Source organism: Aquarana catesbeiana, linkage group LG06, assembly GCF_042186555.1.
Source record: "Aquarana catesbeiana isolate 2022-GZ linkage group LG06, ASM4218655v1, whole genome shotgun sequence".
NCBI lineage: Eukaryota > Metazoa > Chordata > Amphibia > Anura > Ranidae > Aquarana > Aquarana catesbeiana.
This window is the reverse complement of record NC_133329.1, coordinates 53,423,355-53,436,866: the sequence shown is the minus strand read 5'-3', so window position 1 is coordinate 53,436,866 and position 13,512 is coordinate 53,423,355. Positions and strand designations below refer to the sequence as shown.

Here is a 13,512-nt window from a genome sequence, read left to right as displayed (position 1 = left end):
GCTGGGCTGAAAGTGTCAGAGGGGAGCTGTTTGAGTAGAAGAGAGAGACACAGCAGCATGCTGTGTGAAAAGATCCATTGCTGGATTGTGTACTTGCTGGATGAGCTTAACCACATAAAAGACTGGAGCTCTGATTAGAGCCATGAACTATTGCCTGCAAGTCTGTATGCTGCGGAACTGTGAGCGTTACCTATTCGACAAGACAAGCCTGTCGTGTCTTCTGTTTGTTTTTGGCAGTTTGCTGAATAAAGTAATTTTTATTTTACTGGACTGTCTCTGAGCCGGCTGTTCACCCCTCTGATCCCCTACAGTAGAGATACATTCCCCCTTTCCTTGTATGCATGAAACAGACCAAAAGACACACAGAACCACTGTGCAAATTCACACTGGAGCTGCTCCGGAGATGTGTGAACCGGCTCCATAGAGAGCCGGTCACAATCTCCTGCTATGTGAATTGGAATTGGGAAACCCGCATCCAATTTGCATAGGTGTGAACCCAGCCTAAGGGAGAGTAAAAGCATTTCTCCCTACCTGATCCTCCGCTCCCCTGGCAGATGGAGCTCCCAGATACTCTTGTAGTGGGTTGTTCCTTGGCACCATCACACCCAATGCAGAGCTATGGACCCCATATCAGTCTTGATAATGTCAGGACCTTAAAATGCTGGAGTGTGATGTAGAAGACACAGAGGACAGGCCTAGAAGCATGGAGGATTGAGTATATAAATCTTTTTTTATGTTCCCTAGACTTACACGAGAAAGTAACCCTTGTAACGTGGGAGGAGCCCCTCTGCAAGGGATCATTTTTAAGTTTCCTGGAGTTGGGCTTCAAGATATAAAAGATCCCAGATCTGGCAATCTTACGATCTACCCCAGCCAAAGAGCAGGGGCATCAGGTCAGAGAAGGATTAAGCTGTATATGTGTGTGCCTAAGCAGATAGAGGAGGAAGCAGTGCTGGCTCAGAATGCTGTACATAAGGTGCTGGTGTATAATCCAGCGGTTGTCACTGCATACATATCCGAGAGAAAACGGACCTGGATGCTCAACAGAACATAAAATGTATATAATCCAAAAGAGAAGGTGACGCTCCCGAAGTTTGAAAGGTGATCACTCAGTGATAACTTTTATTTTGAAATATCAATAAGCTACAAGCTTGTACAAATGTCCTGAGGAAGGAGAGCTGCAGCATGAGCTTGTTGAGTGTTCACCTTCCAATCCCCCTTATCTTTCAATTATAAGGTGTGTCTTGTCAGATAGTGGAGGAGGAAGCAGTGCTGGATCTGTAGACTTTCCATTAGAGAGACATGAAATGAAAGGTTAAAGCTGAGAGTTCTATACATTCAGTGCATTGCGCACACACAGTTCTATGTATTTATAAAATAATGTTCAATTAAAATACCAAAAAAAAAAAAAAAAAATCAGATTATATTCTTGTAATCCTGAACAGAAAATAAAATAGACCCTTTAGGCCATTTTCTGAAAAAATTTGGCAGTAAATTCCCAACGTTCAGAATCCCATAAAGGGCCGGGGAGCCAGTGACCAGAGGTTACCACATATCAGATGATTGATATATAGATGCAGTCGGACCTTCTTTTGTCGGTGTATGGGATGGATTCATACATTTCCTTGTATCCATTCCTGAGATGTTTAATCTTCTTATGCTCATATGGGGCCAGACTATCTACCATCTGAAAAATAAGTGAAATCTGTCTTTTTACACATGGACAAAAAAGGATTAAAAACACACACGCGGCGTGGGGTTCCCCAGGGCCATATCAGGCCCTTCAGATCTAATATGGATTTGGAGGGGGTACACCCCCCCACACCAAAATAAAGAAAAAAAATGGCGTGGGGTCCCCCCAAAATCCAAAACATACCAGGCAGCATGCCCTCAACATGGGGGTGCCCCCCACCCCAAAGCACCGGGTGCCCCCCACCCCAAAGCACCTTGCCCCCATGTCGATGGGGACAATGGCCTCTTGACAACCCTGGGCTGTGGTTGACAGGGTCTGCAGGGAAAAGGCTTATCGGAATCTGAAAGCCCCCTTAAAAAAAAAAATTAAAAAAAGATCCCGTCCCCCACCCGCCCCATGCAAATTGGTATCAGGTACATCATACCCCTACCCATTCACCCAAAGAAGAAGTGATAGGTTAAAAAAAAAAAAGTTAAACCCCCAAGAGCTGGTTTTGACAAGTCCCTTATTGAAAAAGAAGACCACTCCGGGCTTTTTTTTTCAATAAAGGACTTGTCAAAATCAACTCTTGTTTTAGTTTTATGGCATTTTTATTAATAATTTTTTTTTTTATACTAGTAATGGCAGTGATCAGCGAATTTTTTCATGACTGCGACATTATGGTGAACACATTGGACAATTTTAATACATTTTTGGGACCATTGGCATTAATACAGAGATTAATGCTAAAAAATTGCTTTGAATACTGTAAAAATGTCATTGGCAGTGAAGGGGTTAACCACTAGATGGCGTTAAGTGTGTCCTAGGGAGTGTTTCTAACTCTGGGGGGGGGGGGGGGGCTGTGTGTAACACTACACTGATTGCGGCTCCCGATCACAGGGAGCAGAGATCAGTGACAGTGTCACTAGGCAGAACAGGGAGATGCTTGTTTACATTAGCATCTCCCCGTTCTTCCTTACCATGAGACGATCGCGGGTATCTCCGCGGACATCGGGTCTGCGGGACCCGCGATCGCGGTCACGGAGCTCCCGGCGCCCGCAAGTCGCCTCCTAAAGGGCAACGTACAGGTATGTTAATCTGCCTGTACGTGCCCTTATGCCGCAGTATATCCGCGTGAAGTGGTCAGGAAGTGGTTAAACACTGACTGGGGCTCTTTTCTTGGAGTTGGCTGTTAAGCATTAATGGGGTTGATTTATTAAAGGAAAACAGACTGTGCACTTTGCAAGTGCAGTTTCTCCAGAGTTTAGTAACAGAGGTGAAGCTTCACTTTGCAAAGAATACCCAATCACATGCAAGGAAAAAAAAAAAAAGTTTTTGATTGCACATGATTGGATGATAGAAGTCAGAAGAGCTTCCCCTCATTTACTAAGCTCTGAAGCAACTGCACTTGCAAACTGCGCAGTCTATTTGCCTTTAATAAATCAACCCTAATGTGTCTATATATGCACAACTATTTTTTTTTTTTAATGCATACTGCGCACTGAGTAATCTATGTGGAGTCAACACTGGACTTTCTAAGTGAAACAGATTATTTAAAAGTACCTCCTGAATAATATTGTATTTAAAGCAAACATCTTAACACATAGGATCACTGAAGCTGACCAAAGGTTTTGAAATCAGATCACACAAAAGGTACCAACATATACTATATTCATGCTGAGGGGCCCTAGAACCCCCAGATATGAGGGCTACCAGCACCCCTCCCCCCCAGTCCAATGCACTGCCACTTTCTGACCAATGGAAGTATTGTACATGGAGTAGGCGGGGCATAGCTCTGACTTTGGAGTCTCAGTATTTGCATATTGAGCATCCCAGACTTGGAAGTCTCCAGAGGGTGCGGCACAGTGAAGAAAGGGGAGTGCAGATGCCCATTTCCAAATTCATAAATCAGACTTATGCCAGGTTTTCTTATCACTCACAAAGACAACAGTGATCTCAGACAAGGCAGTATATAAGAAAAGGGACACTGAAAACACAAATCTATTCAGTACTTACCTCTGCAAAGACTTGAGTCATTTGTTCTGAGCAGTCCTTGTAGTGAACTTCTATACTGGGCAAGAAGGTGAAGATAGCAAGACAGCCTCCTGGCTTTAAGATCCGATCGACCTGAAATGATAACATCTACATTAATATATCAGCAAAAGTGTGCCCCTTCACTGAACAGGATGAAATACTGATTTTATTTAAAAAAAAGTTAAAAATTTATATTTTAGCATATAGAGTTCAGTGATTTGGGGGAAATAATGTATAGCAGGGTATATATAGAGTGCAGACATTTGGTGTATAATATATAGCACAGGGTATAGAGTGTAGCAGTTCAGTGTATGTAGGTGTGTAGCGTAGGGGCAGAGGGGATGTGGCCCCGGGTGCAACATTTTAGGGGGGGCTCATTCTGTGCCCACCATCCAGAGTCAGCCCTTCGTTCGTTTTATGTTCAATGATCCCAAACCACATAATTGCTCACAAGCAACCCATATCCTCCTTCACCTCCTATATACCAGCCGGGTGCTCAAGCCCAGAAGTCCACTCTTAATCCACTGACAGCACACTGAAAACTCCTGCCAGAAGCCACGCCCCTAAAATGGTACACTCATCATTAAGCCCTGTGATGGGTGAAAAGCGTTAGAGCATGGCTTCCAGCAGGAATTTTCAGTGTGTGCTGTCAATCGATTAAACAACAGTGGAACAGAGGGTTTTAGTGTGTGGTCTGTCTTATTGGAGTTTAGTTTGGTGTATGTAATGCATAGCACAGTAAACAGATTGCAGTGATCCACTGTATGCAACATACAGCACAGCATACATATAGCAGTTTAGGCTATGTGAGCAAATCTTAATGTACACGGTACAGAATAGAGCACACAAAATCCAGAAATTGTGCAGCTGTCTGCAGTATTCAACCTGCAGTACATTGCCCAGGAGTCCAGATTATGTTAACATGCAGCACAGTGTACAGAATCCACGGTCAGGTGTATGTGACATACAGCACATTTTACAAGGGGCAGCAGTCAAATAAATGAAACAAGAAGACTGTTTTTACCTCTTTTAGAAATGGCTCAATGGTAAAATAATGGGCAGCAACACTTGATGTTAGTAGATCGACAGAAGCTTCGCCAACCGACATCTCTTCAGCTGGACAGATACTGCAGAGAATGACAGATTAGACTTTAAGTAGTGACACCATCTGGTTGGATTGAAAGTCCAACCCTGGGCTCTGTGCTTCTGACTTTTCTGCCTCATCCCTTCCCAGAAGACACAAAGGGGTTGATCTGTTTATAAAAAAAAAAAAATCACCCAATGAATCCTTCACTGACATGCTCCAGTCACATTCACCCTGTTTACACTAGAATGAATGTGTACCAGGCCAATGCAGCAGCCAGTAAACCACCAACAATGTCACATTTACAGCTAAAGTTCCTCCCTAGTGGTGAACTGTGTTATACACTAGAAGGGCTACATTTATTTATTTTAACAATGTTCGTTAGGAATACCCTCCAGTTATTGCAGCACTATGTCCCACTTTGCATGGTAAACTTACTTTAGCCAAAAGAGTTCTGTCTATAGATCAGGAAAAGAGATGGGCCAAATGTACCCCTGTTGGGTTCATGGCAGAACTTTTCGAACATCACAAAAGTTCAGAACCGAATAGCGAACACCTATTAAAGTATAAAGGATCCAAACTGGAAAAATCAAAAGTGACTATTTTGAAGGCTTATATGCAAGTAATTGGGCATACAATGGTTATGGGGGGTCCGGGTACTGCCCTGGGGGACATGCATCAATAAAAAAATAAAAAGTTTGTAAAAAACTGTTTTTAAATGAGCAGTGATTTACTGATGCTTAAAGTGAAACCATCAAAATGAAAATTTCCTTTAAATATATTGCATTGCATGGTCCCCTTAGTCTGCCTGTAATGTGTCACATCTGTACCATGTATAGAGCCTGCTGCTGGCAATTACATACCGTATTTATCGGCGTATAACACGCACTTTTTTCCCCTTAAAATAAGGGGAAAATCGTGGGTGCGTGTTATACGCCAATCCACGCTAATTGTGATCTATCGGCAGCGATCGCCGCCGACATTCACATAGCGTGTCGTTTTAAATATGGCGCCGCGGAGTTTGGAGGTATTCGGCGGCGCTCGTTCAGTGACTGCTCGGAGCCGAGATACACATAGCCGAGTGTATTCGGCTCTTTCCGGCGCCGCTCACAGTCCCGCCCAGTCCCGCCCTATGATGGACATAACACAGGTCCAATGGCCGGACTGGGCGTAACTGTGAGCGGCGCCGGAAAGAGCCGAATACACTCGGCTATGTGTATCTCGGCTCCGAGCAGTCACTGAACGAGTGCCGCCGAGTGCCTCCGAACTCCGCGGCGCCATATTTAAAACTACATGTGTATGTCGGCGGCGGCATGCATGGACACTAGGGGAAAGGCTGCACTGACAAGGCTGCACTGGGGCAAAGCTGCACTGACATGGCTTCACTGGGGCAAAGCTGAAATGACAAGGCTGCACTGGGGCAAAGCTGCACTGACAAGACTGCACTGGGGCGAAGCTGCACTGACAAGACTGCACTGGGGCAAAGCTGCACTGACAAGACTGCAATGGACACTGGTTCAAGGCTGCACTGACACTGAAAAGGCTGCAATGACACTAACAAGGCTGCAGATGAACACTGATGAGGCTGCATTGATGGGCATTTTAATGTAAGTTTTTTTTCCTTAAACTTCCCTCCTAAAAGTTTTTTTCCTTAAAATTCTCTCCTAAACTTGGGGTGCATGTTATACGCCGGCGCGTGTTATACGCCGATAAATACGGTATATAAAGCTAAAAAGGGACTTTCCATTCAAGCTCTCTTTATTTTATAAACAACGACTCAGGTAGTCAGTCTGTATGATGGAGGCCACTATTTAGTGCACTCGGGATTAGAGATTTTTTTTGGATAAATTCTTGTGTCTTTCACAGACTTTGGATAGAAGTAAGAAGTGCGGAAAAAATTGGTCTCAGGGTTACAGTGTGAAGGCATCACCAACACCGAATCGAGGTACTCTTGATTAAAGCAAGAATCGGACTTGCTGTCAAAAATTGCAATGATATGCACCTGTCAAACAGGTGCTGAAAAATTGGTCTTTGGGTGTTAAAAGTGCCCATGAAACCTACACCAAAACATTTCTTCCAGATGAAAACACCCACAATGCTAGGCAGCCTAGAAGTCCTGCAGAGATTCCACATTCCAAAAACACTTAAATCTGCGACATCGGCATCAGGGGCTTCATAGCTGCTGGTAATCCAGGACTGATTAATTTTATTAAAAGTCAGACGGTCCACAGAGTCTGTGGTCAGACACATTCTATTATCAGTAACAAAAGCTCCAGCACCACTAAATGCCGTTCGGAAAGCATGCTGGCTGCAGGGCAGCCCAGCAGCTCAATTTCACACTGGGCAAGTTCTGGCCAGTGGTCTATTCTCATGTGCCAGTAAGCCAGTGGATTGTCGACTGGAAAGCTCTCCATCTGTTTTTGCCCCTAGATAATCGCCCAACATGTGTTGCAGAAGCGGAAAGCCCTGGACAACGAGGACTTAAAAAAAAAAAAAAAAAAAAGAAATGCATCACTTTCTCCACCACTCCGCTTCACCAACAGAAGCCTCAAAACTACGTTTTCCACAACACTGTAACCTACCAGAGTCAGGAAAAGCGTTATATAAACTCCTCTTTAAAAGTCGTCCAAGAGATTATCGTCTGCGCTCCGTGGGGACGGGATAAGTTCTGAGACTTTCCCCTTGTAACGGTGGTCAAGGAGGGTTGACAACCAATAGTAATCCTTCTTTATGCCACGTATGCTTGGGACCTTTCGCAGGCTTTGAAACATGAGGGAGCCCATGCACTGCAAATTTGCGGAGGCATGAGAAGCAGACTCCTTGGGGTCACTCAGGATTACAGTATCTGGAACTGCCTCCTCCCAGCCATATATTACTCCCAAGGGTTCTGGAGATGGAAAACCCTCTTACTGTTTGACGTATGTCTTCATCTGCTTCAATGCCTCCAAAACTGGAGTGGGTAGAGCTGACAAATTTCGCATCATCGCCAACTGTATGGAGATGTGGGGACACAACAAGCTGCAGCACTGAGCCCTGTCCTGCATCCTTCTGAGTTGCTAGCAGAGTGACCCAGTGTGCTGTGAATGAAATATATTGTCCCTGCCCATGCTTGCTGGACCATGTGTCATCAGTAACGTGGACTTTGCGGCTGACTGCCTTGCCCAACAATGCCACAACATTGCCTTTCACGTGATGGTAGAGAGCTGGAATGGCCTAACATGAAGAGAAATTATGACTGGGAACCTGTCATTGTGGTACAGCACATTCTGCAAATTCACGGAAGGGGGCAGAATCCACCAGATGGAAAGGCAGAAGTTTTAGAGCCAGCAGCTTTGACAAGCCTGCATTTAGACACTGGGCATGTGGGTGGCAGTGTCTTTTTTCCACTGCAGCAGATAGGGCAGAGAAATTTGCTAGCTATAGTCTACAGCTGGTGGTGTGCTGCTAGCAGATGTGCTGTAAAGACCTGGGACACCCTGCGTTATACCATCATTCCTGTCAGTGGAGGCTGCTGAGAGGTCATGAGGTATAGCAGGGGCATACTGAGGTGAGTAAGGAGGAGAAACATATTTGTGCCCCTTGTGTGGCTTTTAGGTGCTCTTGTCAACGGACTGAGTGGTGGGAAGTTAAATTCCTGGTCAAACATGTGCTACCCAAATGACTGGTGTTTTTGCCACGCTTGAGACAAAGTTTGCAATTAGCAATAGTGCGATCAGCTGCACATGTACTATAAAAAGACCCAGACATCTGAGCTGTGGGAAGTGGGCCAGGACATAACAGCTTCACAATGTGATGGAATAGGATGGCTGCTCTCCACTCTTTCGTGATGGCTGCCTCCTTGGGGTTGTGCCTCGCCCTCACTTTCCTCCTCTGCTCTATTTGGCACCCAAGTCATGTCAGTGACCTCATCATCTCCTCCATCCTCATTACCTCTGGAGACAACTTGGCAATACGCTGCGGCTGGGGGAACATGAATGCCAGTTTGTGTACCAGTGTTCTCCCCTCTGTAGGCTCATGTTCCTGCCTTCAACCTCAGAACCAACATCTGAATCAAGTAATGGCTGTGCATCGTCAAGGAACAAGTGGTTGACTCTGTGTTCAAATAACTCAGCTGACTCCTCCATGCCTGATGCTGGGGCTATGGCAGGAATAGCTGTGGACAAAGAGGCAGGTTTAGCCACTCTGGCAGCTGCAGTGGACCACGTACTAGCCTCTGCTTGGGTGACGGAGGACATGGTTTAGTAAGCCAGTCCACCACTTCCTCTGCATGCTGTGACTGGATGGCACGGGCAACATCACTAAACAGGGAATTATGCCCTGCTTGAGGACTGACCATGTCCACATTTGCCTTTGGACACATATGCTGCTGGCCCCCTCAGTGCCATGGGAACATTTGCCTTTCTTTGTTGGCCTCCCAGACATGATGGGGGGCTTATTAACAAAACGTATTAAAAGATGTGGAAAGGTGTACGTGGATGCACTTTAATCAATGGAAAGTAGTGTTTGATGCACTTTAACTTGAGTACTCACTACACAGAAACACTCCACTGACACCACAATATACTGCAGTAAAACTGCACTGATGCACTACAATCTACTGCATTAAATATGCACTAATGCATTTAAATATACTGCGTTAAATGTGCAGTAATTCACTGATATATACTGCAGGAAACCTGCCCTGACAAAATAAACTGACACTAAAGTAAAAATGAACAGTCACACTACACTCACACTGAACTATCACTAGATTCACACTAAACTGATATTCTACACTGACATTAGAATCACAACAGCACACCAACTTTTGTAGCACTGAACAGAGCCCTGTTCTATCTCTCTCCATGCCAATATCACATTGCAAATGGCCGCTATGGAGGAGAATATTTTTATAGTGTGGGGTGGGACTAAGAGCAATCAGCCATTACTTTCTCCAATCATGGCTCTGACAGTGCTCTGTGCCCTGATTGGGCAAAGCTTTCATTGCTTCAGCCAATCAGGGCTTCCAATGCACTGCTCCGAGCAAAAGGTTGAACGCCCTGATAATTCGGGTGTTCCTCAAATGGGCAAAAAGCCAATGTTTTTTTCTTGAAATCATCCTCGGGCCAAACCCGTTCGCCCAACTCTAATCAGGAAAGGGGCTACTTGGTTGGATGTGCTCCCCCAGGCTAAATGTTCCTAGTCCTCCCCTGAATGCAACTAATGAAACAGTTTTAGAATGTCCCCACCTGTATGTGACATTGGGTGACACTGTGGCTTTCTTGGCCTCTTCTGCCTGAGCCTCACTGATGTCGATTCCGAGAACTTTCTTGAAGTATGGAGCGAGAATTCTTGTGTTCTGCCCTGTTCCACAGCCAACGTCCACAGCAAATCCATATGGTTTGGAAAACTAGGAAGACAGAAATATCTATAATAATACATCACAATGACACTGGTGTTGTCAGTTTAACCTCCTGCTGCCCACAGCTTGCATTTGTGGTTGCAAAGAGGGTGGGCTTTAAATCTCTTACACTGCACAAAAGAGTCCATGGAAAGCCAAGATTTGTGCCAAGAACACACTCACAGCATGCCCCCAGCACAGTCATAGCCACAGCATAGCCAGCTCTCTGTCTCTAGTCCCAATCGGAAGTTGGTGGGACAGGCTTCCAATCAGGTGTCCATGGGTGAGATCCAATCACAGTGGTCACGTGATTAAGAACTCTGTCTCACCCTCCTCGGCATAAAGACCCATTTAAAGGGATGCTGAAGCTGGGTGGGTTACATTTATAAGTGTCATAACAATGATTTTTTTTTTTTTTATTTGGTTGAAAATGATTCCCATCCTCCACCTCACTCCCTACTTTACCAGAATTTGTTTTTATTTTTTTCTTTCTTGGGAGCAGGTGTCATTTTATGACAGGCCTAGGTGAGAGCTATGCAACTTGGCATCACACGTCCCAGGAGGCCGCGGGATCAGTTTTTAAGTGCCGCACAATCTTTCACATAAGTCAGTTCCCAGCTTCAAGTTGGTGGCACCAGGGTCTGGCAACTGAGAACTGGCTGTGGGAGGAAAGTGCTGGACTCCAGGGACTGGTAAGCATCTTGGCCATGCTACAAAAAAAAACACACCCACACCTAACTATCATTAAATAACACTGCTCAGTTGGGAATATACAAATTAACATACTGTTACTTTTAGATCATTCTGTTAATTCATCTGCAGATCAAAGGTATAAAACTTCAATCTTTAGATGATGTCAGTTAAAGCAATCTGACAGGTAAAAATAAAAATGTTCCTTTGTTTAAACTCCTTTTTAACCCTTGGTTTACTCTAATCAGCCCTCATTAAGTCCTTAATATCCTTTCTTCAACTATTTTCCTTCTGATTTTTTTTTTGTTTGTTTTATCTTAATAAAAAGACCCAGCCCTTTTATGACATTTTTGCTTACAAGTTAAAGTCAGTATTTATTATTTTATTTACTTAATTACCTATAATCCCCAAACAGTTTTTTTAGCAGAGACCCGAGAGGAAAAAAAAAATAAATAAAATAAATAAAACAAATACATAAAAATAGTAAAAGTTAGCCCAATTTTTTTGTATAATGTGAAAGATGTTACACCGAGTAAATAGAAACCCAACATATCATGCTTTAAAATTGTGCGCGCTTGTGGAAATGTCGACAAACTATGGTGCTTAAAAATTTCTATAGGCCGTACTTTAAAAACTTTTAGGAATTTGAATGGAATGGACACAAAGCAGCGGCTCAGCTGCCCCCAAAGAAAGCTGCTTGCTGTAGGGGCACTCGGCGGGAGGGAGGGGCCAGGAGCACCAGCAAGAGACCCGAGAAGAGGAGGATCTGGGCTGCTCTGCGCAAAACCACTACACAGAGCAGGGAAGTGTGAAAAAAAATATTAATAATAATAATAATAATAATAATATGTTGCAAGACAAGATCATGAAAAGAAAGCCTGGTTTTCTTTAAAACAATATATGTATTAGGTTATCTTAATGACAAAGTTATAAATAATCAGGTCTATAGCAGAAATGTAAAAATTGCTCTGGTCTGTAGGGAGTGAACAAGTATGGGAGCGGAAGTGGTTAAGATAACAAACTAATCATATAAACAAAGGCTTTCTTCTGGTGATGTTGTCTTGTAATTTTTTTTTTAAAGTGTAACAAAGCTAAAAACAAACCACCTTTTTTCCATGTTAACCACTTCAGCTCCAGAAGATTTAACCCCCTTCATGACCAGACCATTTTTTGTGATACAGCACTGCTTTACTTTAACTGGTTGGTGTCGTGCGGCACTGTACCCAAATAAAATATAGGTAATTGATGACCCAGCGGCACTTAACCAGCACCAATCCATCCCCTCTGGACGGCGAGCAGCAGTTAACTGCCCCCGCCCACCTACTGTCTGCCCGGCACTTACCCAATCTTGGTGGTGGCCGAGTTATGGCTGTGGGTCAGGCAGCAAGCTGTAGACCAGGTAGCGGCTGACGAGCTGTGGGTCAGTGGCTTTGTCTTCTTAGATCATGGCATATCCCACCGGGCGTCTCTCCTCTCCTCTTGCTAGGAGTCCAATAGGATTGACTGTCCTTTCAGCCAATCCCGTTTCGGATCTCAGACCCACTTCTTGATTGGCTAGGAGGAGGATCAGGGTGGCGATAATGAATATTCATTAGTTATCACACAACTGGGTGAGCTTCACGGGCAGAGCTCTGCGCCCGGAGACCATTCTTTTTTTTAATTGAAGCATGCGAGTAGAGCCAGAGGCTCTAATAGGCTTCAAAACACCCCCCCCCAGTGGAATCCATGCATCCAGCATCCCTGCATGGGAATCAGGGGGCCAGATGCATGGATGTGGAGGCATTACAGGCCACCCTGAGTCAGACCACCATCCAGAGCACTGCACATTACAGGCCACCCTGAGTCAGATCACCGTCCAGAATACTGCGCATTACAGACCACCCTGAGTCAGACCACCGTCCAGAGCACTGCGCATTACAGGCCACCCTAAGTCAGACCACCGTCCAGAGCACTGTGCATTACAGGCCACCCTGAGTCAGACCACCGTCCAGAGCACTGCGCATTACAGGCCACCCTGAGTCAGACCACCATCCAGAGCACTGCGCATTACAGGCCACCCTGAGTCAGAGCACTGCGCATTACAGGCCACCCTGAGTCAGACCACTGAAGTAGTCTATGAAGCTCTTCTGAAAGGCCTGCTGAAAAACATTTAATGGGGAGTTTCCTTTTTTAATGACTGTGCTGAGTATTATACATGGCTGATAAGCAGGGCGCAGATTATGCAATTTTCTCTCTTTGAATTGCTTGACACAGTCAGTGTTGATGGTGGGATCCCTCCCACAGTACTATTGTGTTCTGCTACTGGGGAGCCTTCCTGGCCAGCAGAACACTTGATTATTGCAAGCTTCTATAATCACTGGCAGTAATCACACATAAGTGATTCAACAGGCTAGCTGTAGACATGTGCACAACAAAAAATTTAGTTTAGTTTAGTTTAGTTTCGTCTTGTTTCCATGGATTCGTAACGATTCGTAATTTCGTAATATGCGAGGGTTCATATTCGGACTCGTTCGTATTTTCGTAACTGTTGTATTTTCGTTAAACTTTTAACGATATAATTCGTAATTCCGTTAGTCTTGCAATTCGTAATTTCATAAAACATGGTTCGATTCGGAGTCGTTCGTATTTTCGTTGTTACTGAATGATTCGTAA

At 44.5% G+C, this 13,512-nt stretch overlaps 2 protein-coding genes across 4 annotated transcripts in view; one reads left to right on the top strand and one right to left on the bottom strand.

Annotated features, from left to right (window-relative positions):
- Positions 1–13,512, bottom strand: part of LOC141148418 (putative methyltransferase DDB_G0268948) — a 55,544-nt gene that overhangs the window by 7,270 nt on the left and 34,762 nt on the right. Inside the window, exons 2-5 of the mRNA XM_073635913.1 lie at positions 10,019–10,179; positions 4,731–4,833; positions 3,689–3,799; positions 1,587–1,687 (exon numbers count right to left, since the gene is read on the bottom strand). Coding sequence (XP_073492014.1) covers positions 1,587–1,687; positions 3,689–3,799; positions 4,731–4,833; positions 10,019–10,179 — 476 coding nt within the window. The remainder of the gene's footprint in view (positions 1–1,586; positions 1,688–3,688; positions 3,800–4,730; positions 4,834–10,018; positions 10,180–13,512) is intronic.
- Positions 1–13,512, top strand: part of LOC141148415 (uncharacterized) — a 332,754-nt gene that overhangs the window by 304,031 nt on the left and 15,211 nt on the right. The window lies entirely within an intron of this gene.